The sequence below is a fragment of the Stylophora pistillata genome, chromosome 5 (assembly GCF_964205215.1).
Source record: "Stylophora pistillata chromosome 5, jaStyPist1.2, whole genome shotgun sequence".
Classification (NCBI taxonomy): domain Eukaryota; kingdom Metazoa; phylum Cnidaria; class Anthozoa; order Scleractinia; family Pocilloporidae; genus Stylophora; species Stylophora pistillata.
The window spans coordinates 33,882,990-33,908,980 of record NC_142523.1 but is presented as its reverse complement, the minus strand read 5'-3'; the positions used below and the strand labels follow the sequence as shown (position 1 = coordinate 33,908,980).

Genomic DNA, 25,991 nt, shown 5'->3' with positions numbered 1-25,991 from the left:
ATTTTCTGACTAAATGATACTGTAGTACAGCTTTTTATCACCTATATAATTTACGTAGGATAAGGAAATATTTAACCCAAAAATCGATTGAAATTTTAATTCATTCATTAATTTACAGTCGTATCCGACCACTGCAATAGTTTATATTTTGGGCTGCCAGACTATTAAATAAATAAGTTACAAAGAGTGCAAAATGGAGCGGCAAGGCTGATATTTATGGCTAGTAAATATTGTCACATTACTCCGTTACTTTTTAAACTTCACTGGCTGCCCATTCGTCAACGTATTTTATTTAAGATCCTTCTGATCACTTTCAAGGCTGTTCATGAGCTTGCGCCTAATTATATACTAGAATTAATTAAGTTAAAGACCCCTAGAAGGTACAGATTACGATCTTGTAATGAAGATCTGTTACTGGAATTAGCTAAAGGGAAGATGTACTCCACACTCGGTGACCGATCTTTTGAAACAGCCGCACTAAAACTTTGGAATGTTGTTCCATATTATATTAGAAATTCAAAATCGTTGAATCTTTTTAAAAAATATTTAAAGACGTATTTATTTAAAGAAGCTTTTAGTGGTTAAACACCGAATTACATTAGATTAGATTATATATATTTTTGTACTTAAATTACACTATTATACATTTTTAGATATTTTATTGACATGTTTAGCATATATATTATTTCATTATTAGATTTTAACCTTTTCTATTTGTTGCTTTTTTTTGTTTTTTTTTTCCAGTTAGATTTTTGTAACATATTAGTTTCTGCGCTGATGAAAATGTATATTGATATTAGCAAAATATTTAACAATTATTCTCTGAAATCGAGGTGAATAGTGGCTAAATATTTACCGAGCCGCGAAGCGGTGAGGTAAATATTCCCGAAAGCCACTATTCATCGAGATTGAAAAGAATAATTGTTTTAGTATATACACACGAAGTGATCTCGACAAAATTAAAAGGAAGCCATTTAAAGGCAATTTCTGCTTCTGAAACTTTAGCGAAACGCGAGTTTACGCCCGCTATTTTGTTTTTCACATTATCCACTCGCTCAGAGGTGTACATTGTTGATTAGCCCGAGATAGCGAACCAATCAGATTGCTTGAAACGCCAATATCACTAAGTGTGTATATACTAAAAGTTAATATTGTTAATACTACAAAGGTTAGATATTCGCGCCGCAAATTCTCATTCAATTAAGGGTCTCAATGAGGCGATGACTTTACGGCCAACGGTTAACATTTTGGGCAATTTACGGCTTACGGTTGTGCAAATGCGACTATAGAATTTAATCCCTTTTAAGTACATAGAAACTTCGTCTGCCAATTTTCGGTATGAAGATGCTTCCCTTTTGTCAATATATGGTAATAATAGCATGATCATCACTTCCTTTCTTGCGTGTAAAAGAACAATTATCAAGTTCGTTAAGAGTAGGAATGATACCTATAGAGTTTTTCTAATCCAAGATGCATTTCCGCTTCACTCATGGGCTCTTTAAAAACGATATTGAACCTAGAAAAAGCAAAACAATGTCCAACGCATACGCAAGGTTAAGATTTTTTAAAATCACATCAAAAGAAAAGTGGAGATTTTTTTAAAATATCAAAAGAGGGTTCAGGCTTTTTTAAAATAACATAAAAACCAAGGTGGAGATTTTTTTAAAATATCAAAAGGAAGGTTCAGGCTTTTTTAAAATAACATCAAAACCAAGGTGGAGATTTTTTTAAAAAACATTTTTCTTGCGAGTTGAAGGAAAGAATACAATGAGATAAATTAAAAGGTTTTCAAATATAGTTTATTTGCCATAGAAAATTAAGGTTAATTTTCACTTTACTATCAACAAAAATTAACACAATAACTACAACAATTAAAGCTTTATTCCTTGGATAATTTGATTCCTGGTCACAGCCACCTTGTATCTTAGTTCTGCAAAAACAAAATGTACTGAAAAGCCTTGACTCCGTGTTTTCGCTACGATTTCTGTGACCGCCGCAAAAGCACAAAAAATCTGCAATCGTAGTCATCTTATGGAAACCACAGTATTTAGCGGTCGCAGCGATCATCGCAATCGAATCGACCATCACCACTGTTCCGAAAATTCCCACATCAAGTTTTGTTCCCAACTAATCGCTGCGAAAGTGGCAATCGCACAAAAACGTGACCAGCGATCGTACATGTGTCGCGAACGTGATCTGTACGATCGTTGTACTAAGTTGATAAGACAATTGCAACTTTTCAATTCACAAATCAATTCTTATAGTTATAGAAACAAAGTCTTTTCTACTGGAATAAAAACTATGAAGTACGATTTTACATATAATTTTTTCTGTATTTACCTTCGTTCAGTTAGGGACGCTATAAAAACGTGAAAATTCAGAAATAATTTCTAGTGGTGTATGATGTCAATTAGTTGCCTGGTCAAAATGAACGCTGGACAAAAATAATCAAAACTTCTCATATAGACTGTACCAGAAGCTACATCAGTGCCATTATCTAGTAATCAAAGTTCATTTGGCCAGTTGTTGCCTTGTTCCCAATAAAACCCAATTTGAAATTTGAAGACAAATTATAGACGTATGTGTTGCAAGGGGGGTGGGGTGGGGTGGGGTGGGGGATGTGCCATACCCGTGACATACATATTTATGTTTATACTTTCGATGCCTAACTATTCCCCAGTCCCCAATACGCTCCTTCATTTCAGGCCGTCATTTCTCCAATAACATTACTTGCATAGACTTGACATTAATACATAATATTAGGTCCTGGCTTGCACAACAGGCGTATTCTCTACAGAACGAGTGCTAAATATCCAAACCGAGTATTGAACCCGCTGTATATTGAATAGACTACAAGCTTTCCTTCCTTATCGGCGATTTCGGTCGTGCGAGTCCAAATATAATCAGTGAAAAAAAAAAATTATGTTAGCGCATCGCGGAAAACTCTACCAGTGAGGCGCTGTGCGCTAACATCTCGGACGAAAAAAGGGGACTGCTCATAATCTACCCGTTGACAAAATCAAAAGAGCCATGTGCCTGGTGCTGGCTCACTAAACAATACTCTTGCTATAATTACACACTCCAGCTTAGTGGCTGCAAGCTTTTTACAAATAAACTATCTATCTACCTACACTATCTATCTATCAATTGTTTTCCTTTCGCTGCCATTCTGTAGAAGAATAAAAGAAAAAATTTTTTTTCCTTATCATATGGAGATGGATCTCTAGTGACTTCCTTGGGTCACTAACTGAACTTAACTTCCAGTTGCGTCGACAGGGGGGGGCGGAGGAGGAGTAGCTTCCTCGTTTGAGGGGGTACCTGCAGGAAGAGAAAGCACAGAAAAATCATCAGTTTCCGCGCGCCCGTAAAAATTTCCCTGAGAAAAGAGCACTTCAACAATGAAGTATTCTTATCTTTGATAAAGACGTCCAAGGACGCATTGCCAATAGTCGATTTGCAATAAATTTATCATTTACCTCCCTAAACATCGCGCAAATTACAGACTACGAGTAGTCCCTCCTTTTGGGCGAAGTCAGTGGCACGAGCCAAAACACATAAAGTGAAAAAAAAAGTTGATGTTAGCACACAGGCGGAAGTCTGGGAGAGGCGCACGAAATATACACACGAAATGTACGCACGAAATGTTTCGCGCCCCATTCCCATAGTTCCGCGCGGCATGCTAACATCATTTTTTATTTTAACTGGTTCTTTTAACTCGCGCGAAGGACTTCGTCAAAAAGCAACGACTGCTCGTAGTCTACACAAACCTGGAAATTGAAAACTACATTGTCGACGTAATGGTCTACGTCAATTGATACACTAGTCACCGATGTTGATTAAGGTATCGCTCCGACGAAGGGCTAACGCTCGAAACGTCAGCTTTTGTAATCGTTACGGTGGCCAATTTACCATTTCAACTTTGTTGATATATCCAAATTATTTCGTTACCCCCACCGACGTAGCCCCCAAATAGTTTCTTTCGAAACTATCAGCCTTTTATCGAAATAATAGGTGGTTTTAAATTCATAAGAGAACAGTCTGATAATTTCTTCAACTCCCAGAGTGGGCCGAAAAGGAGTGAAGACAAAAATGATAGGTGGGGAACAATCTGCGCAATTTCTTGTTAAGGATCCTCTAAAAAGCGTTGTAAAACAGGGGCCGGAGGAGCCGTTTTTTTTTTTTTTTTCTTTTTTTTCAGAGAAGATATAACAGGTCTATACAAGCGTTGTTAGATCTGTTATGGAGTACGCCGTACCAGTATGGCAATCCATTCCAGGTTATCTGTCTGACAAAATTGAATCCATACAGAAAAGGGCGCTTAAGATAATTTTCTCATGTGCCGATAGTTACTCAAAAGCCCTCGAGTTAGCACGGGTGGAGACCCTTGTGTATAGAAGAGATAAGATATGTAGAGAGTATATGTGCAAAATGAAGGACTTAAACCACCCTCTCCATCCTCTTCTACCAACACGCTTAGACGATACCTGTCCCTATAACCTCAGGCACAAATCAGACCAGTTGTATCTTTATAGAAACGTTACTACCTGTAGAACGAAACGCACCGAAGACTTTTTAACTTTTACTTATTTTTAACTGTATGTTCCGTGTAGTGTATATAACTTGTACTTAATGTATACAGACATGTACATAGTCGTTCTTATTAAGTTTTCATTGTATCATAACTCGTTAATTCAGTAAGTTACTGCAAGAGAGTTTAATAAACTACTATTATTATTATTATTATTATTATTATTATTATTATTATTATTATAACTTCTTCAATTGGGATAGAAGCCTCGACGCTTTTCATTTACTAGAGCTCTATGACATATACGTTTTTCTACCTTCTGAGGACGCTTCCTTGCTTTCTTTCTCCTCCTTTTCTTCGTCGGCGGTTTTATCCGCCCTGAAGAAGATCCTTGCGCTGTTTAGCGAGAAGTAGACCAACTCAAACTCCTGCAATAGAGCACGAGAGATGATAACAGTTGAGTTTTTTTTAGCTTCTAGAGAGAGTCTTTTTAGGTCGTGGGTGGCGAACAACTATACTGCATCTGATCGCGAGTAAATTACTGCAGGTAGTGGTCAGCGGTCTGTAAAAATCTGCTAACATCTCACGAAATATTCCCGCGACATTGATCGCGCATCAATTGCGTGCAACCCGCCGCAGTAACCTGCGACAATAAGATTATCATTATTCCACGTAAACAGCCTGCTCATACTTTGCATTCAGTTTCAAATAAATCAGTATGGGAAAAATTAAATGCTCGTGAAGGACATCCCCACTTGAAGATCCTGCTGATAACCGTCGTAAAACCGCAACAATTTATCCACGACCTGCCCGTGTTTCCTCGAGCGATACTCACTTGTTGATAAGTATTCAGTCGTTTCAAAGTTAGATTCATGGTTTGCTGTAGTTTTTCATCTCGCGCACTCCCACGGCTCAGCGAAACCTTCACTTCAGCCTGAGAGAAATGACACAGACAGTCTTAAATCAACATAGTAAAAGCGTCCCTAATAGTAAGAAAGAAGAATTTCTCACTTGTAAGGGATCAATTTTTCGTACCAAACACAAAACAACGTAGTTAGCGGTGACGAAGGTTTGTCTCGAAACTAAGACAACCAGCTTATGAATGGGATGAACTACACATGGGATGCTAGTAGATAAAAAGTACCCACCGCACCCCTAAACAGTTTGGTCAGTTCGCAAGTACTCCTGGGTAGAGAGCAGCCCTCTGTGAGTTGAGCCAAAGATCACAACACAATGACTCAGCCAGGGCTCAAACCCAGACCCCTCCATCCAGGATCCACCGCGCTAACCACTGGGCTGCCCTATCGACTGTAGGCACGAAGCTTCTCGCAAACAAGGACAAATAAATATGATTTCAAACTGCTGTTTAAAAAGTGTTTTTACTCACCTTTTCTTTCTCGTATTTGTCTTGCACTGACTGGAACCAGTGCAGAGAATCAAACTCCTTGTACTGGTCAAGTAACTTTAAGATATACGCCACCCCTGCAAGAAAAAGTAATTTGGTTATGAAAAATTTCATCAACAGTTTTCAGGGCAGTTAAGGTAGCTACACAGGAGGGCAGCAAGCTCCCGAGCATCAAGGGCATCACCAAGGCAACCGGTTTCAGTTTTGCATCTGATTGGCTGAGAGGATGACCCTAGTTTTCTCCGCCAATCAAAGAGCGAAAAAAGGAGAAAAAACCGTCCTGCGCACTGTTAGTATCACCAATAACGGAAGCACAGAATAGGTCAGTAACCTCACCCATTACAAAGCCATCATCAGTAAAAGAGGCTCCAATTTTGTTCTTCTTGGTGAGCTTTTCCTTGCAACTAAGCATGTATTCCACAAAGTTCAGCGTCTACAAAGGTTAAAACGCGAGACCGGTTTAATTTGAAGATAATGGAAACTCTACTACTACCACATTGAAACTGATTGGTGCGCTTTACGTGTCGCATACGGTAAAAACAAAACCAAAGTTATTACAATGAACAATCAGATAAAAGACAAATGTCAAGAGCAGCCTATAGAAAACTCCGCGTTTTCCCGCGCAAACTGCCTAAAGCGCGGGAAAACATGGGTGACCGAGACACAGTGGGTTTTAATTTGAATCTGATTGCTTGAGAAAATAAAGCGCGCTTTCTGGACCAATCACGAGGTGAAGTAAAGAAAAACAAAAACAATCCTTGATTATTGTTGACACAGTTGAAAATATTCAAACGAAAACAAAAAGTGGCCCCATGGGACAAGCTTACCAAAGGAGGCACGATAACATAAAAATTTCTTAGATGCATGTTTTTGCTGTCTCTGAATTCTGGTGCGAACACATCGACGAGAAGCTAACGACAAAAAAAAGTAATTGTACTGTCAGTATGAGTAAAATTAACGTAACAGGGATATGGGGGGAATTTTGGCTGGGCACTACTACAGAGGAACCGATTCGTACCCCACAATTTCACAGAAAGGATTTTAATATTTGCGACTTTTGCGTCGATTTTATTAAAGAGTGAAAACGTAAAGAAGAAACGAGATTTTTTTGATAAGCTATCCAAAGATTTCCCCATTTCGATTCAAAGATAGCCCGCCCACCCACCCCCTTCGGAAATTGGAACGCCAGCAGAAAATTAGTCTGGTGTTATTCCAATACTTTGGGTGATGGAGATTTCGCTACCAACTGAAATAAGTATATTTTTACCCTTTACACCCTAACATAAATTTCGCAAGGTGCTGACAAGGAGAATTTGTTTAAGAATCAAGAGCTTCTTTAGTTGGTGATCATTTCCTCATTTGGGAGGCAGCGTGGCCGAGTGGTCAGCGTGTCGGACTCGCAATCCAGCGCTCCGGGGCTGGAGTCCCGCCCTGACCACTACCTGGATTTGTTTCACGGTAGCTCCGAGTTCAAATCCTCGGCCACGCTTGTAAATAGCCAACTGGTTTGCCTCCAGCCAGTTGGGATTCTTAACAATGTTATGTTCAATTTGAATTATTTGTTTCAGTTGTTTGCTCGGCCCCACTAGCACTTCAGCTATAAACACTGCCGCGGGTAAAATGAAGATGATGATGATGATGATGATGATGATGATGATGATGATGATGATGATGATGATGATGATGATGATGATGATGATGATTCCTATTGTTATCGTTATTGTTATTGTTATTGTTAGTGTTATTGTTATTGTTATTATTATTATTATTATTATTATTTTATTGTTATTATTATTATTATTATTCCTTTATTCTCGTGACCCTAGTGTGTTATTCAGGGATGATGGCGTAAGGAATAAATTAAATTCTAGTCACTCTCGAGGATCAAAGGTTAACAAATGTAAAAAAGGGATCGTGAGTTACCTTGAAGTATTCCGTTGCACCAGCGAAATTCTTGGCCAAGTCGTTGATAGCAGCATCCAAGTTTCTAGAACGATCACAATCTTTAAATCAAGTACCTAGTCTAATAATGTAACCTACACTAATAGCTAACCTCTGGAATGTAATCCCGGCCTGATACAAATAAGACAAGTTGTACCTCACGCATTTTCAAACAGCTATTTTCTTCAACCATCTGAGTGTAGTTTTTGACCGAGACAACGTAAAGTCTTAGAAAATAATTTGTCCTAAGTGTCTTGGAAGTACCACTGCTATTCAGGGGTCTCGTTCAGTTTCTCATATTCCAAAATTATTCATAACCGGCGTTCCCTTATTTAGTCGTATTATTACCATATTACTCAGGGGATTCCAAGTGCTATTTTTTAATCGCCTCGTACATTGTATTGTACTGAAAACTTAAATATATAAATAAAAATAAATAATCAACAAGTTCGTAACAAGAACGGCAGGTTTACTTTCGTTTTAGATAATCGAAAGACTGCGAAATTTGATGACGAAGTTTTTCAGAGACTCTGTGGCGTCTACTCTCACTCTTACTGCGCAAAAAAAAACAACTACTATGAAGCGCTATTGAACTTGTGGATAGACTTTGGAGAGAACAATTAGAACGTACGGCGATTGTACGAAAAGCCAATGTTCCTGTGATAATAAGAGACAGGATGGAGCCTTCATTCTCCCAACAATCTGTCCGCCATCTTTGACAAGATGCACGCTCTTCCCAGACTACCAAGGCAAAGCCAACGACGCAAAAATTGCTCATCGAATCCCCACATTACTCGTTCATATTACTTTGCATATCCACGAGTAAAAATGGATATTAGAAATAAAAGAAATGAGTCCATCTTGAATGATGTTATCACAAAGATAGCAAAAAACCCATCCATTTACAGGGTTTATTTGTGACACGTACAACACAATGCTCAGATCAGCAAATTCGAAAGCGTCCCTTTGGCATCCTTAGCATTTCAAAGGGTATCAGTGTCAGTTATTCATTAAACTCACTTGGACGCCTGTTGTGATTCATCTGAAAGGTTCTCCTCTTTTACCAGTTCCTCAAAAGACACAATGTCTTCGAGATCTGGAACGAATCTACAGAGATAAACAACAACATTACGTGAGTCATTTCTTGTCGGCACAGGAACGAATTGCACGAATTGCTAAGGAAGCGGCCTGTTTGCCGTGATTGTAGTCCGTGATTGTTTTGATTTTCCTTTACTTCGCTCTGTGATTGGTCCAAGAAATTCACGCCGCCCTCTCAACCAATCAGATGCAAAACTTACACTATGGTCGCCCGCGTTTTCCCGCGCTTTCCCTGTTACTCCAAGTCTACATAGGCTCATTTTGGTTTTACGAAGCTCAATTGAAACACCCCGCGATGAGCATCAGAATCTACCAATCACAACCAAGGATACAATAAGCCAATACCAGCCAAGTACATGTACTCAAATAAAAGATTTGAGTATTTGACTCGTTTGTCGAAAGAGAGGTGATGGGAACTTTGCCACCTCCTTGAATATATTAGGTGTCCCTTAATACTTTATTAGTGTAGCGGATTCTTTTCCGCAAAAAAAGCGTTAGGAAGCTAGAGTTCAAAATAGCAAAATAGAAATTAAAACATAAGAAATATTGAGATGAGATGCTTCACCTAATGGCATTGCTACAGCAATGGAGACCTCCAGAGCGAATCATTCGAACATAGCCCATAGCATTCCCTGAAGAAAAATAAGAAACAAAAGTCGGAAAACATGTCTCTGCTCGCGTTTGTAATGAACACTGCCCTAACACTATCAAAGAACATTTTTGCCTCAAATATAAAAAAAATTTAAAAATCCCTTCACAACCAAGATCGCATTGGTAATTCTCCTAACTGACTGTCATACAATTCCTATGATGTTACTTGGAGAATTTGGTATTGGATCAACAAATAATCTCCTAATTACTATTGGCCGTTATTCTCCTCAGTTGTTTGCTTGATATTGTATTGATATTGTAAGGAGAAATTCTATCTTGGTCAATCATGGGAGTTGACAGTTTAAGAAGTACCACTGAAGGTGTAGCATATAGGGTACCCCCAGCTATAAAAATGTTCGTATTTTTAACCTTTCAATAAAGAATTTTAAAAATCACTTTTGAGTAGCGGAAAAAACAGTCGACTTACTGAAATGTTTAAGGCTATAAATTTCGAAAGAAACTGTAGTGCTGCTTCGATGAGAGGCATTTCAATGTAATTTGGTTTTTATCAATTGAGTTGAGGAGTTTCTAACAGCTGACGTTTCAAGCGCTAGCCCCTCGTCAGAACGGAATAGTGGGTAATCTTTTTGATTGCGGTATAAATTTCTTGATCAATTTTCTATTCAATGACTTTACTCAGATTCATGAATAAATCTCCCTCCTACCTTCCATGCATTTTTTTACAAAATCAGTTGAGAGAATTTGTTGTCAAATGAACAAAAAGTCACATCCCCTCATAAGATTTTTTCTTCTCATAACTTGCTCACAGGACTATTTAATAATATTGAAAGGAGAATCTAAATGCCACTCAGTTCTAGCAGTTTAAGTACTACAACGTTGAAAAAGTCCTCTTGTTTCTGTCCGCATACTGATACTGCCTTGGCGAAAAAGAAAGTTGCAAATTATCTCGCATTCGAAAGGGAACGAGACGAGGAATTTTTCATCACAGCAGCACTTCTGAAGGTACCAACAAAATTGACAATTTACCGATTTGGCTAATCAGAGTTCTGAACTGATCCAGATATGTTTGACCCTCAGGAGTCAAACCCAGTTTCCTGATTCCCTTGTTGAACTTCTCGGCCCGTTCAAACGGATATTTTTGATCCAACTGCTCCTTCGTCTCTTTGAAAAAGCGGATATCCTGCAAAAGAAACATGAGATTTTATCTTGGCCCATAATTATTATCAAACACCCTTGCTTTAGAAAACAAGAACCTTGCACATAAACAAAGTAAATATAATGGAAGGGCGTTGCATGCATAACTGATGGGTATCACAGAGGTGATGGGGTGTTTTGAAACGTGAGGGAGGGGAGGGAGGGGGACTGGAGGTCTCACTATTCACCAAACCAAGCGCCTAACCCAACTCTAACTTCCTGAAAAGTCCTTTACGTAGTTCTTTGGAACTCGAACACCTCTGTTCAATCTTCACAGTGTCCAATGTGACTTTAATCCATTTGTAATATGCATAAGTTGGCCGTTGTTCAAAAACAACTTTTAAAGTTCAAAAAATCTACTATTCGAAAAAAAAAAAAAGAAAGACTTCTACTATGTAATGTACAACTGAAAAGCTAGACATGTTCAGTCACCACGTCATCACCTTCGAGCCCATTACTTTTCCGTCCGGCCCGACCTGACTCGGCCACGAAGTATTTCATCTTCTTTCCTTTCTTCTTGCATTTTGCATCTGACTGGGTCATACAAGACCGCACTGTTCGCGCCATCGCGAACTGTCTTCATACAGGGATTTTTCATAAATGCCTCTCAATAAAAATGCGCACAGGGCCGTGAAGGGCGTGCTATAAAACACTTCATTTCACCAAGCGCAATCATGATGGAACGGTGATTACAAAGTATAAGGGATTGAATCTCTTGCCATGGCCTATTTTTCGCGACGCTAAGGACAATTTAACTACCCGAAAAGCGGAGTTGGACTAATCCCCCTGCCACCCCTGCCTTTCCCTGCCCCTCCCCCCCCCCCCCGTTACACCATAAACATTATCACACATACCTTGATGAGTCTTGCCTTGATATGCTCGTCGTACAAGAACTGGGAAAAGATGAAGAATTTCTTGCGCAGAAACTGATAAGTGAAATTCACGGTTGTGTTCATGATCCCTGAGCCGTGTGTGCGAATGGAATTTGCAATATGACGGATATTTATGGTGTTCAAATGTTTGTTATTGGATGCAAGTTCGACGAAAATCTGAAACGAAAAATGACAGGGAGTTTCAGGTATCATTACAAAGCATTTATTCTTGTTGAGAATTGCAAAAAAAGGCATTTCCCTACCTGGTTGTTGAGATTGTACAGATACCGAGAGACAAACACGTGAATGTTCCTCATAATTTCCAACACGTCCAGACCCTGAGGAAAAGATACGGGGTAATTGGAGTTTAACCTAGACAGCTAGAAAAAACAGCTGAGGGATTAAGGATTGCGCGGACGAATGAGCAAGCGAACGTTAAAACGAAGGAACAAAGAAATCTAGTCACGAGTGAAGGAAAACTACAGAACAAACGAACGACTAATCAACCAAATGAAAGAACGAACAAAAGAACTACCACACAATTGAAAAGTGGCGAACGAAAAAAAAGAACGAACAAAAAAAAACGAACGAACGAACAAACGAGCGAAGTAACGAAAGAACGACTAGACAACCGAAAGGTGGCGAACGAAAACACCTAGGAACGAAAAAACAAACGAACGAAACAACCATTAGACAACTAAAAGGTAACGAACAGACAAACGAACGAACAAACGAACAAAAGAACGATTCGACAACTGTAAGGAAACGACCATACAAACGAATGAACAATCGAACGAAAACACGATTAGACAACCAAAAGGTAACGAACAAACAAACGAACGAAAGAACAACGAACGAACAAACGAACGAAAAAACAAACACATGTTCAAAACGGATTGGAACAGGTGGACATAAAAACAATGGGTCAAATTTTCCAAGAAAAGCAGACCACGACGTAACTCTTTCAAAAAAAATTTGGTCTTTGATGCTACTCTGTAGTCACCTGTTCAAGGGTTTGGCTGGGAAGGTGAGCTTCAGTCATTTCCAAGCCATATTTTTGCTTTGCTTGGTTTCTCATCTCTCCGTAGGTTCTCCAATCATGAAGGGCTACTGTCGTCAAGTTATAGAATGTCGTATCCAGGTAATGAGTCACGTGTTCTACAAGAAAAAAAAAAACAAAGTTCTCTGACACGTTTTCAAAGAAACAAAAAAGTATAATTAACAAACGGTAAACACCACAGCGTACACTATTGAGTTATGGATGCATGCGGGAGGTTGCTAAGCACGAAAGAAGCGTAAGAGTCGCGCGAGGCGATAGCCAAGAGCGACTCTAGCTTCTTGAGTAAAACTGGAGTTTTTCACCAAGTTGAAAATTAGAACCACCTCACACAACATAATAAATTGAACCACATCCAAAAAATTCTTGTTACTTTTCCACCAAATGATTACAAAGGCTGAAACACGGTATAGCAAGGTTTAAAAGTACTTACGTTTGATGTTGATGAACTGATGGAAAAATCTGACTGGCCTCATTTTCAAAAACTGAGAAAGGTCTCTCATTCCAACCTGAACGAAAGAAAAATTAAAAGTTCTAAATTGAATTGGGAGCACCATACAATATCCAAGATAAGAACAGATAGATAGAGAAAGAAGAAATCAGCTACGTAACCACATAGCCAAGAAACAAACCTTGAAGGGATTTCTGTCATCTAACTGCAGATGCTGATGGATGTGAAGTCGTAGATCTGTTTCAATGTCACGGCACAGTGGTTGAAGCAAGTTCTAGGCAAAGAAAACATCAAAGATACAGAGCTTGCCGAAGGGACCGTGTCACACTACCTTAATGTCCCGATTTTACCAAAACAGACTTTACTATAATACCCCTGAAAAATGTCACGCAAGGTCAAGCTAGTTTCCTGTCACGCTGACTCAGAGCAGGAACTATTGAGAGTAGAGGGGGCAAAGCAATGTGTTCACTGGTATGACGTCATTTTGAAGACATCGAGAAGTATGGATACTCCAAACCTTTCAACCAGCTTTTCTTAGACTAATTTACTTAAATTTAGCTTTATGAGAAGAATAGGCTCCCACTTGATAATCAAGAAGCATCATCCATGGCAGATTTTAAGTTGAAGGTTTCTACATTTTTAACTCTTTGAATTTCTGTATATACATTTTTGATTTTTTTTTTTTTTTTGTGTGTGTATATTAGTAGGTCTATAGATAGGTTGGAGTTTCCTCCTAGAATGGTGCTGTGGCGCTTCTTGAAGATTCTTCCCATTTCAACACATTATCACGTATCTATTTTTATTCTTGTTGTTGTTGCTGTTGAAATAAAGCTTAATAGAACTTCAAAACAAGCATATTTACGCATCTAGAACGAGACACCGACCAACAGACAAAAGAAACCACGAGGCAATGCTCTTTAATACAACATACTCACTTCATGTAGTGTGTCACCAATTTCTTTCTCAAACAATTCCAGCATGACTTGCGGTGTTGGTTCGTGTTTCACTCGTTGAAGGACTGGGACACAGTCTCCCAGCGCGCTAATCATGTACTGAAAGAAACCAAGGAAGTCTGCGATATTAAGGATATGTGAGAATTATTCCATGTGCTCGCGTTAGATATGAAATGGTAAATACCCAACGAGGCACGCGGCGCCAAGTTGACTGAAACCAATTCTCTACTCTGTTTTTTTCTTGACAAAAATAGTTTTCTAGCAGTTTTTTTTAAGCAAAGAAGGTCAAAAACACTGCAAACTTAAGTTTTGAAGGCTGTCAACACGCATATCAAACAAAAAGTCGAGTTTCACAATTCAACCTTATAAACGCAAAAACGTGTGATACACCGTCATCGACCTCATAATTGGCCGATATGGCAGATCTTTTCTCGTGTGGAGAGGGAAACTTAGAGAGCTAATTGCCACAGGATTCTTTCTCTTACATGAATTCGATGCACATCTGTCGCACTTTCATACAAGTCTGTTAAGTACGTTGGAAAGACAACCTACAACAGAAAGATAAAAAGAGATCATCCATTTTGTCCGATTACATTTAGGAGTTCCAAATGACAAGCACAGGTAACGCACTGACAAACCGAATTCGACTGATTGTTCGGTGAGGGAAAGGACTGGGACAGAGGCAGGTAAGCATTAAACTGTAAAACGAAAAGCCTTAAATTCGCACGTATAGGGGGGAGAAACCAATGAACTACACGTAAACAGCCGATTAACCAACCAACGACACGTAAACAGCCGACGACCTAACGCACCGACGAGCCCACAATCAACTAGTAGACAAACAGACGAGCCGATGAACCAACAAACGAACGAACCGATGAGCCGACGAACGGACGATCCGATAAACCGACGGACCGACGAGCCGACGAACCGAATCACAACTCACCATTTAGCTAACGATAAACCCAACAATAGAACAAGCGAGTGAATAAGCCCAAACCTGTCTCCCTCATCCCCTCCTCCGTTTCTATCGCACCGTTTACCATCGCGCCTCGTTTGACGATCCAAAAGCCTGGAACAAGCCAGGAAAAGCTAAAAAATTAAGAAAACAAGTAACTTGCCCTGTGCCAGTGAAGAAATCCACAGTCACACGCCTTTCTGACTCTTGCTCTCAGATCACTGACCAGGTTTATTCGTTTCATTACACTGGTTAGACTGGCCATCTCGTCATCTCTGAAAGATTTCTGCGTAATCAAAGTAAAAAAAAAAAAAAAGGACTTTATACAGTATTGACGATCGGTACATTTTGACGCACAGATTGTCTCTGGCAAATTTTCTATCTGTACATTTATGACTCAGACTGTCACTCTTAAATTCTCTACCCTGTGCACTTTTTGACGGACAGAATGTCACTGTTAAATTCTCAATCAACAACTAGACGCTAAACGATTTTAGACCAAATAATGGAAAAACTCACCATCTGGACGCCTACATGAAGGCCTAACATGGCGACAAGTCTACGCTCCTTTGTGGCTGAAGAAAAGCAAAGCAATGGAAATTAATCTCACCATATTTTACTGCATTACCGCAGTAGGGCAGGACTAGAACGGAACATGCGATCCATGCGAGTAGTCCACCCATTAAATCCCACCCATTCCCACCCCAGGGGGGGACATCCATCACACAGTAATCTCGTGTGTGGGAAATTAACGTCTCCTACCCCTAACCCTGTAGGAGACGGGACCTCCATTTATTCGTCCCTCTCCGAGAAGACTAGTACAGGGTAACCTACTGTTCTGACGACAGCTCAATCTCTCTACTGACGACAATACATTGGCGCAGCTTGTACGTTTAAAATCCGCTAGCCTGTGTCCAGGCCCTCATTATTAGCGCGCACTTCTCCACCCGCGGGAAGATTGAGACGAGTCGGGAAAGGTTTGCCGGGGATCTGGCGCTAATGACGGTGCACACCTCCCTGAGGTTAATTCTGAGAGCTTCTACTGCACAACATATTGCCACCACTTATCAAACACTCGGAAGAGTAAACTAACTGGATCTGATTATTTGTTCTCCGTTCCAGCTCCTGTACATCTCTTTTTACATAGTTTAAGATAACTTGGTCAATTATCAAGACAAAACACCCTTCGCCTGACATGTGTATCGATTCTCACAAACTGTTTCCTGTATGAAATCGTAGGCGAAATTGCATGTGAATCAAAGTACCTGGACCATTGAGAGCATTCTGCACCAAGACAAGCGCTGCCAATACGTCCTGAAGTAAAGAACATTTTTTTGAATCACATTGAAAAGAGAAACAAAAAATTGATTGCGTGCCCAAGCATAAAAAAAGTAATTTGTCCAGAAAATCCGATTTACGACATTAAATCAATTTTTCATTACGGAGATCTTTCTCAACGAACTTTAAGTTTATGCTTTACATCGCACTTTCTGGTGCGACTGATAAAAAGCTTCACCCTGTAAAGACGCCCGAGGTTTAGTCAGTGATAGCATCCTTACATAATACACGTCTCTGTATTGTATTGATTCTAGTCTTTAATGGAAGAAGATCCGTGAACTGTTTGACTGATCATTAGTTACGCAGCAAAAATTCAAACCTGATTGACAACCGATCATCGAGGCTACTTGGATCACTAAACGGATACGTTCTTTAAATAGATATCTTGCGTTGAATTACATAGATTTGTTACAGGGAGAAGAATAAAAGCAGCAAGAGTAAACGGCTTTTGACTCTACATTGAAGAATTTAATGAGCGTTTTTCGCGCGTTCGAAGTTATCTAGAGGGAAAACATATTTTAATTCCAGTATAAGGGAAGAGTCTCGCTTTGAGCTAAACTTGTCTTCGAGTTCCAAAGCAAAAAGATAATTGTAAGATGTAAACTCACAAGTCGTTTGTCTGTGTATTTCTTGTCGGCTGCAATACGTTTCTGCAAAATAGAAATACTCCAATCTCGGTACAAATGCGTTTGATTGTATGTTGAAAAAGTTTAGACCTTAACTAAACTCCTTGCAGACAAAAGACATCTTTCAAAATGATTGTTCGACTTCTTCCCATTAAGAGAACGCCTTTAAGCAAAATGGGTGAATTTCAGGCGGCAAAAGGCAATTTCTTTTGGTCATATCTAAACCAGTTTTCGTTTAGTTCATGTTTCAAAGAATCAAACACCGGGTAAAAATAATTCTTGTCCTATACACTTTAAGACATGAATCACTTTCAGGCGCAAAATTGGCCGCACTGAAAGTGAGTGCAGCACCCACATGTACACTTCGCGTACCTTAGCGGTGTCAATACAAGCTAATGCCATGAACGTCAGATGCTGGATCATGTGATTAACACTTTCTGCTATCAGCATACTGCGCCGGTGAAACGTGTGCTCGATGGCCTACAGAGAAAGACAGTTGAACTTTATGGTGCGCTGTAGAGATTGCTTAAGGACAACCCAAGAAGCCTGTTGACCATGTACTTCTGTAGAGAATCTAAACCAATCTGGATATCACAAGAACTGATTGTAAATTTCGTTGGGTTTGATCACTATTCCAAGTTTCTAAATCCTAAAATATGACGCAAATTACTGATCACAGTTGGACGGTCTTCAACCTGAGCTATAGAACACGCTTAACAAATTTGAAAATTGAAGACTTACAGGTTAAGCTCCCTTCTCCAGAAGCCAAAAACGCACTCATGATCGTGCACTTTATTTCATTTCATGTACATGTACTTCCTTATTTTTTCACTGTCAACTTCTTCATTAACTTCGATTGAGGAGCCACGGAAAATGCTTGCGACAGAGTTCCTGGTCAATATTATGATTAACAAATCGACAGTGGTTTGGCGTGCTCTGTACTCTTATGGACAACTATAATGGTCCTCACAGTCGCCAAAATGTTGTGAACTCACGAGACATACATACATACATACATACATACATAACTTTATTTGATAACGCAGGTTAAAATTTGCGCAACTTTACAGCTGATGTGGACCTGCCTAAACTAAATAGTCTATTATTACAAAACAAAGACATGGTAGAATTTATAAGTTGAATAAATTAAGTAAACCATAAAATTTTAGTAATAGTGAAAGTTTGGTTTCATGTTTTGTATAACATTACCTCCCTTTTCAAAATTAATATTCATGACAGTTTGCTTGGATTGTTTTAAGTTATATTTAAAAATAGATAAATTTGGGGAATCTTTAAAATTATCGGGAAGTGCATTCCATGCTACTGCAGATCTATGAGCAAAGGACCTACGCAGAGAGACGCAGCCGAGTGAGTCTGTAACAACGTCTGACCACTGTGATAACGAATATCGTTGTCGATAAGTGTACAGACCACCCTAAACCACTGTCGATTTGTTTTTTACCCCAAAATTGACGTCAAACAAATCGATTCTTACAGTGCGTGATACGTTGCGTGACACGTTGACACGAGCGGCGTTGTCTGTACTCTTATCGACAACAGCAAATCTGACAATCAGATTTAGACCTCACTGCGAATTGTGGTATAATTTCAATTCGTTCCTTTACATTCGCAGCTTAAAGGAAACATTTATTCTAGTCTTACAACGATGTGACATAGAGTAAAATTGTATAAGGGTGCTCTTACCTTTAAAAGCTCTGTAAGCCTGCACAGGGCCATTACACAAGACTTGGTCAGCGGTTTCGATAACACCAGATGCATGTTCATGATAGTACGCACCAAGTGACTCACAGTGTGTGCTATAAGGACTCCCTGAAAAATGTGAAATACTGAGAAAAAAAATATGGCTTGTTCGAGCTTAAAAAAACTTGAACCAAAAGCGAGTTTCCAACAACGTAAACTTTAACCCTTTGGCCCAAAGGTTGACAAGCACCTGAGTTTGGGGTTAGTCCCACAACTTACATAAAGGTCACGAGAATTAAGGATATGGTCACCAACTAAAAAAGCTCTTGATTGTTTGACAAATTCTCCTTGTCAGCACCTCAGGAAATGTATAGAGACCACCATTAGATCACCCACCTCCCGCCCCCCCCCCCCCCCTTGCAAACGATTTTCCTTTGGCGTAAGCTTCTTCACAAGCTACAACGCTACAACTTACCTTAATGAATAGAACACATCGTGTGTTGAGATCGTCTACCAAGGAGCCTCCCTTGTTGAGGCTGGACTCCATGTGAACCATCCAGGAACTGACCTGCATCTGGTACAGCTGTGCATCCCTGACACGACAAACACAACAACATCATGTATTTGAAACAATATTTTGACATCAATCTCCCTGTATATCTATAGCTTGACACGCAAAGGTCGTACGGTCAGCAAGTTGAACACTGGATTAAAGAGTCTGAGTTCGAACCCTAGCTGATACTGTTATCTCGAGAAATATACTTTACTCTCACAGCAGATAACATGTATATCCTCCCAGGGAAGAAATGGGTAGCAGTAAGCCTTCGGAAACGTGACAAAATCTTGGGTGTTATAATCTTATTCATAAGTAGTAAGATTTCTTTGGTTTTTGTTTTACGACACTCCATTAAACAACGCTCTAATGTAACCGCGAATTCTACCAAAACGTATTTGAAAATGATTCATGAAAAAGCACAGACAAATTCTCTCTCACCTGACCAAGTTTTGATTACAGTTGGTCAAGTACTGTTCCTTAGAGGATTCCACAGCTTGCCTCTGTTTCTTGTCCACAATCTTGTTTAGATGAGGAATTTTTCGAAGAAGAAATTCGTTTGGAAAGAACATAATGTCTCCTGCAAGATGCACAGCTGGGACCTGAAAAAAAAAAAAAGGTTTACAGTCATCCATTTAAATCAACTCTTCAAAACAAAAAAAAGAAATTAAGTATACAGACAAAGTAGTATACGAGGGTTCTATGGGACATAGCCGATCAGATTCCAGGATTTTTACAAAGTGGAACAAATTAACCAATCATGTGGCCGGATCGGCATCCAAGATATGATTGGTTAGTTTGTACCACCTTGCACAAAATCCTGGAAGTCCCGAAGTACTTCCTAATACTACTCGACTAAAAGTGAAAGAATACATTCGTTGATTATAGAACAGAAAAGGTGTCTCGAGTCTACAACATACACAAGGTAACTAAAATTAGATAATTAATCTGTTTATTTGTTGAGAGGTAATCCTGGCAGAAGCTTCTAAGCAGTGATGCAGTACTGAGCAGTATTTTCATGAGGTGATGTTAATTATACTTTCCAAAATGATTGTAACTTAGTAAATGGTTTGAACCTGGGGGTAACATGTGAAAGTGTTGTGCAATTGTCTGGGTGAGTGTAGTCTTGAGAAGGTCATCACCTCCGACAACAGTCCTTCTCAAGATTCTAACTGTAATGTCCGCGGATGAAGCCCTGAAGCCCTGAAGCCCTAAAGCCCTGAAGCCCTAAAGCCCTAAAGCCCTGAAGCCCTAAAGCCCTGATGCCCTAAAGCCCTGAAGGCTAACAAGCAGAAATTTCAAGGTTATGTTTCTTATGGTATACAAGGTGGTTTTAAATTTTAAGCCTGTGGATGGAACTTAATGTAAGACCATACACCATCACATGCCACTCTCAGTTATGCCGTTACTGTATCATGACATGGATCAAGTCTATATTGATCCACCTTTTTGTGAATGTCCCAAAACTTGCTAAAGAACTTCCTGTCGATGCCCCTGTAGATCTGATGTTGTAAGATGAACAAACCAAGCAGGCCAACAATCTTGTGACGCTGATCAACCTCATGAGGCTCATCTGAAAATCAAAACAATAGAACCGATAAATCAGCATTCCTTTCTACTTACAAAATTTGCAGGCAAAACATTGAAAGGAAAAAAAAAACACCTCTTACAAAAATAATTTCGGGAATTTTTTTTAGTACTTACTCATTCTTGTATCAAGACTTTGAAAGATGACTTTGATATTGTATAAGAATTCCTCGCCAAATTCACCATTTCTTGCCACTCTTATGAACTGACTATCAAATGGCTGCTCAATGCAGTTCTGGAATAAATGTTCATAAATAAAAAAATAAGTGTAAATCAGCTTGTATTCAGAGGATTATACTACTTCTATACAGCTTATCTCATTTCAAATGACTAGGATTAACCCTACTTCCCTGAGATGCTAGTCGACTGCAGGTAAACCCCCCAACCCCACCCCCCAAAGATTCTCCTCAGACTTCCCTGACAGTTCACCGTCACTTACACTGTATTTGTGTACCACGGTGGAGAGAGGCACTGTCAGAGTAAAGTGTCTTGCCCAAATACCTGGTCACTTTGTTGACATGTCAAGTTGTCAATAACCAACTGACCCACTTTGTGAGTAAACTGGCCACCAGCTGTCTTTGGTCAACTTGCCAAAATAGCAAAGCTGTCAGCAAGTTGATGATGACAAGTCTACCAGCAGTTTAAGAGCAGTTGGCAAGTTGACTAGTGGTGTCAGTAAAGTGGTTGTCAGTGAGTTGAGACATCAGCACAGTGACCGGTAACTGCGCAAGAAAACAACACAATTACTGAAGTGTGGCAGAACCTGAAGCAAAGAAGCAATGTACCAGTAACCTCTCACAAAATTAACATATGCATTTGGAAGTTCTCAATATTGTTTGTCATCCAATTGAAGGTCAGTGGTTGTACCTGTAATATAACACCATCAAGGAGTTGCCCTTCCAAACTCATGAGGAGTTTTTCAAGCCGACGCAGCTTTGCCTCGTCAATCTCAAACAAAGCAGTATTGTTGTGTACTGATTTTAACATTCTGTAAGTTAAAGAAAAGGATACCTGAATATGAAAACCAGGCATGTATTGCATGCATGTGAAATAGCTTTGCAGAGAAGCTCATTTACAATGTATTTATCACTGCAACACCAGTAAATCTACTGACAAACATGATTGACCGATGGACTAACAGACACACTTCCTCACTCGCTCGCTCACTAGCTAACCAACCAACTGTATGATATGCCTCACAAGGGCAGGTACCTTCTGTATTGCTTCCAGTGTTCTTTTAGAGTGTGACTGGCATCCATAATCTCATCCAAAGTGATTAGCACTCCAAGCAGTCCAGCAAGATGTTCAAAAACAGTCTGTTGGAATAGGAAACATTTTTAAAAAAATTATGATAATGATTTTTTTGCAGCGTGATACAATGAGCAATTATGAAATAACACAAATGAAGTGACAATAGCGATAATCTATTTGTATAGAAATGGCATCACCTATAACAAAATAATAAAAAAAAAAACACAGGGAAAATGGGAATTTTTTAGTCATACTGTACAGTCTGATGGAAGCCTTTTGACCCCCTACGAGTGACTACCATCTAATTTCTCCAAACATTATCACTCCTACACAACAAGCAGCTGACACTGAGATCCGCGACAATCTCAAAACGTACTGAGCACCACGTGACCCTGCAATTGCAAAGGGGTGCTCCCGCAGCACAACCCCCGCTGACCAGCATGCCTCGATTTTAGCCTTGCCTAAATTTCACTCAGCCTCATCAAACATTAAGGTTAGGAGAAAAAAAGAAATGATCACTAACTAACTAAGCTCTTGACTGTTAAACTCAAGAAATGTAAAGAGAAAAGTATGGAGAAAATGCACACTGATGTTAGGATATAAATAGATAGATAGAATGGTTTATTAAAATCACATCACAGTAAAATACAGGTTACATTAATTAAGAGGAAAACTCCTTACTGTGAAATGAACTCCAGTCACATCCATCACTTTAGGACCCTCTCTAGAATGAAAAAAAAATGTTTGTTACTTCCTAACACCTTTTGCACGACAGCATACGCAACATTGAGGAAAGGTGCTCAGCAAATTGTCAATCAATAAATCTTACTTTGAATGTAATGAAGCTAACTGCTGGATCACGTCCTTGACAACCTCATAGGCACGTATCACAAAACTAGAGATATCTTGTAGCAGAGGTAACATTCGTCCGAGACGAACTTGATTGTCTCCTTCTTGGACCTGCTCTTTATCTGCTCCTGAAAGAAAAAAAATATAGTAAGTAGTACGAGGAGCACTATGGGAAATAGCCAATCAGACTCCAGGATTTTGTACCTCATGGTACTCACTACCCAATCATATCTGGGATAGCAGTCTGGCCATATGATTGGTTAATGAGTGTCACATGGCACAAAATCCCAAAACAAGACAATGTAGACGATCTTCGTCAAATCATGTTATGGTCATCACCTTTGAACATGTTGTGCACCCACAAGAGACCAATCTGGTCTGTTGGCTCCCTAATTTACCCACACAATTTCACAGGAAAACATGAGAAACGATTGCTATCACCAAAAAATATGCAAAACAATTAAGAGTTTTATGAAATCTATCTACTTAGACTTCATTTTGTACATATGGTATAATCAAGATCTTTAATCTTAATCTAGTGTGCAATCTGAGATTGCAGCAAAAAATATTCCCCTATATCACGAAATATCTTGTGTATGATATTTAGTTCAGTTTTTTTCTCTCTCATACCTGCTTCTTCGTAAAGCAACAGAGGTGTGTAGAACTTTGTTGTGGCCTGAAAAGTTCAAGAGTTTTTTTAAAAAAAGTCATTTCAGAGAATTATCCCCTACTTGAATTTTTTTTTAATCTCATCACTGTTCTGCTTGATGTTGCATTGATATTGTAAGCTAGGAGAAATTCTGTCTTGGTCACTTATGGAAATTAAAGGGTTTTAGCAACTGGGGGTGTCGCTTCAGCCCCCAGAATGGAATGCAAGTCCATAACAGGTACCCCCCTAGATTCTGTAACATTTCCTGACAGTTCACTGAAACCCATTTAAGAATAAAGAGCAAAAGTGTCTTGCCCAAGAACACAACTAAATGACTAAGTCAGGGCTCAAGTGCTGACCCTCTCTCCCCGCCCCCCCCCCTCCCCCGTTAAGTCCATATACCATATTAGCCCACCCCATCTCTACAAAAAGCAATGCTTTAGCAGCTTTTTCTGCTTCAGTGAAAAATTGTTTGAGAAGTTTGCCATGGTTATAAGACGTTCTCACCTCATGCTTCAGCAGATCCATTTCCCGACACAAGGAAGCAAACACCATGATCACTTTGTTGAAGACCTATACAAGATGAATAAAATTACTTTATGGATTACTAAACTTTGTCATTGGAATCAAAAAGTAGAAATTAATATCAAATACTCCGTGGCTGAAATTCTGAACTGGGACCTTAGATTTTTTTTTTTTCGTTATCAACATTTTTTTACAATTAAAATGATTATCATCATCATCATTATTATATTCATAATAGTAACTGTAATCAATTAGTTTTTTTTGCTTGCACTTGATTGGTGTAAATAGATACAGATAAACAGATGACATTGACAAACAAATATCTGCACATACTTTTGTGTCAAATGAAGGATATCATTTCCTTTACAATACACACTGTATTATGAACATTTATTTCATTAAAATGTTCAAATGCACATAAAACTTATCAGGTATCATGAACAAGTTAAGAGTCCTCATAAAACTCTGCGTGTTTCAATCTCTATTACAAACAAAACAAAATGCAATACAAAGCAATACAAGCCTTGTTTTCTGTCTTGATAAGCTCCAACATCCTTGACTGCTCATACGGCAGTGTCTAATTCAAAAATAAAGCATTGTTATTATTAAAATAGTTCCCCCTTTACCATGGTATCCTCCCACGAAGATGTTCGGATTATTGAAACAAAATTGAAATAATTATAGCCCTTTAAGATGCAATGAATTACTACAGAAAAAATATATGAATTATGGTAGAGAAACACAGCACTTCAAACCCTCTCCCCCTATTGTGTGGTTCCACAAAATATCCCTACCCACCACAGAAGACTTTTTGATTTGCACCCCCCACCCCCCAGGATTTTCCATTCCAGGCAGTCCTTGATGATCCACCTCCCCCAAGGAATTTCCAGAATTTTAATCAGGGACTCTTAAATCTTAAAGTGGTATGAAGTGGCAAGGCTCTTTGAAATCACACTTTGGAATGTCAGATCTCTAAGTTCAAATCCAAGTTAGAAAATAATTCTTCGTGTTTTTAGAGAAAATGAGGGGAAATTATTTGGGAGGGGGACTGATTCATATAAGCCTTCTCCCTTTAGTAGCCAGTAAGAATTGCAACTTTAGCTGAGAGAAACGGTAGGCTATGAAGGTAGCAACCCGTGACTGTCAGGCATGTACATTCTATTAACTGTTTGCTGGAAAATATATTAGAATTGTCAAGAGAAGTTACAGATTCATCGCCTATGGGACTCGAGGGGATAAAAACCCTCTTACTAAAATAGAAGTTAGCTGGAGAGGTGGAGTCGGGGGGGTTAGGGGCTGAGATGAAAGTGATAGGGGGGTGGTATGGCATATCAACATAACACATGCAGAGTAACTAAGATTTCGATAACTCAAGGATGATAACAACGTGTATCTTAATAAATCAACAAATAACTTTCATTGTAATTTTTTACTCACTTGCAACGCGATGGGATCAAGACTGAAATCCCACGAATCTCCAACAGAGTCGTCCAAGGCATCCTCGATCGCTTTAAGCTGTGAAGCGTATTCCTCCAAAAATTGACCATATTTTTTCAACTGTGCTTCGCCGACGAGTTCTGCAGGTAATAAAGCCTCGTTAATAATTTTGAAGCTCATGCCGGTGTCAATGTAAGGTGTTTAAACTTACTTAGTGAACCGTCGTCAAAAGCATCAAGGTGCCATCCTTCCTCCATCTTGGAAGTGTCACGTGAAGAGATATAAGTCGAAAATGTTGTTCATGTGTTTTTTTTTTAGTTTTATCACCGGGGGAGGCTCATACGCAATTCTTGTCACAGCCCTTTTTTCGAAAGCAGAAAAAAATAGATTGCACTTAAAAATATCT

The 25,991-nt window shown here is 39.1% G+C and overlaps 1 protein-coding gene across 1 annotated transcript; it reads right to left on the bottom strand.

Moving 5' to 3' along the window:
* Positions 1 to 1,777: 1,777 nt before the first annotated feature.
* Positions 1,778 to 25,913, bottom strand: LOC111345614 (WASH complex subunit 4). Its single transcript, XM_088760161.1, has 36 exons — positions 25,797 to 25,913; positions 25,586 to 25,725; positions 24,672 to 24,725; positions 24,131 to 24,196; positions 23,605 to 23,650; positions 22,955 to 23,102; positions 22,807 to 22,849; positions 22,087 to 22,190; positions 21,742 to 21,862; positions 20,992 to 21,109; positions 20,733 to 20,860; positions 19,729 to 19,889; positions 19,210 to 19,327; positions 18,738 to 18,863; positions 17,406 to 17,513; positions 17,016 to 17,057; positions 16,335 to 16,383; positions 15,589 to 15,644; positions 15,233 to 15,355; positions 14,597 to 14,659; positions 14,094 to 14,210; positions 13,340 to 13,432; positions 13,141 to 13,216; positions 12,654 to 12,808; positions 11,914 to 11,988; positions 11,633 to 11,827; positions 10,611 to 10,764; positions 9,538 to 9,604; positions 8,895 to 8,981; positions 7,857 to 7,920; positions 6,761 to 6,844; positions 6,270 to 6,366; positions 5,916 to 6,010; positions 5,364 to 5,462; positions 4,845 to 4,956; positions 1,778 to 3,318 (listed from the first exon to the last, which is right to left on the bottom strand). Exons 1-36 carry the CDS (start codon positions 25,840 to 25,842, stop codon positions 3,254 to 3,256), a joined length of 3,495 nt encoding a protein of 1,164 aa, XP_088616287.1. The 5' UTR covers positions 25,843 to 25,913; the 3' UTR covers positions 1,778 to 3,253.
* Between the last annotated feature and the right edge of the window lie 78 nt (positions 25,914 to 25,991).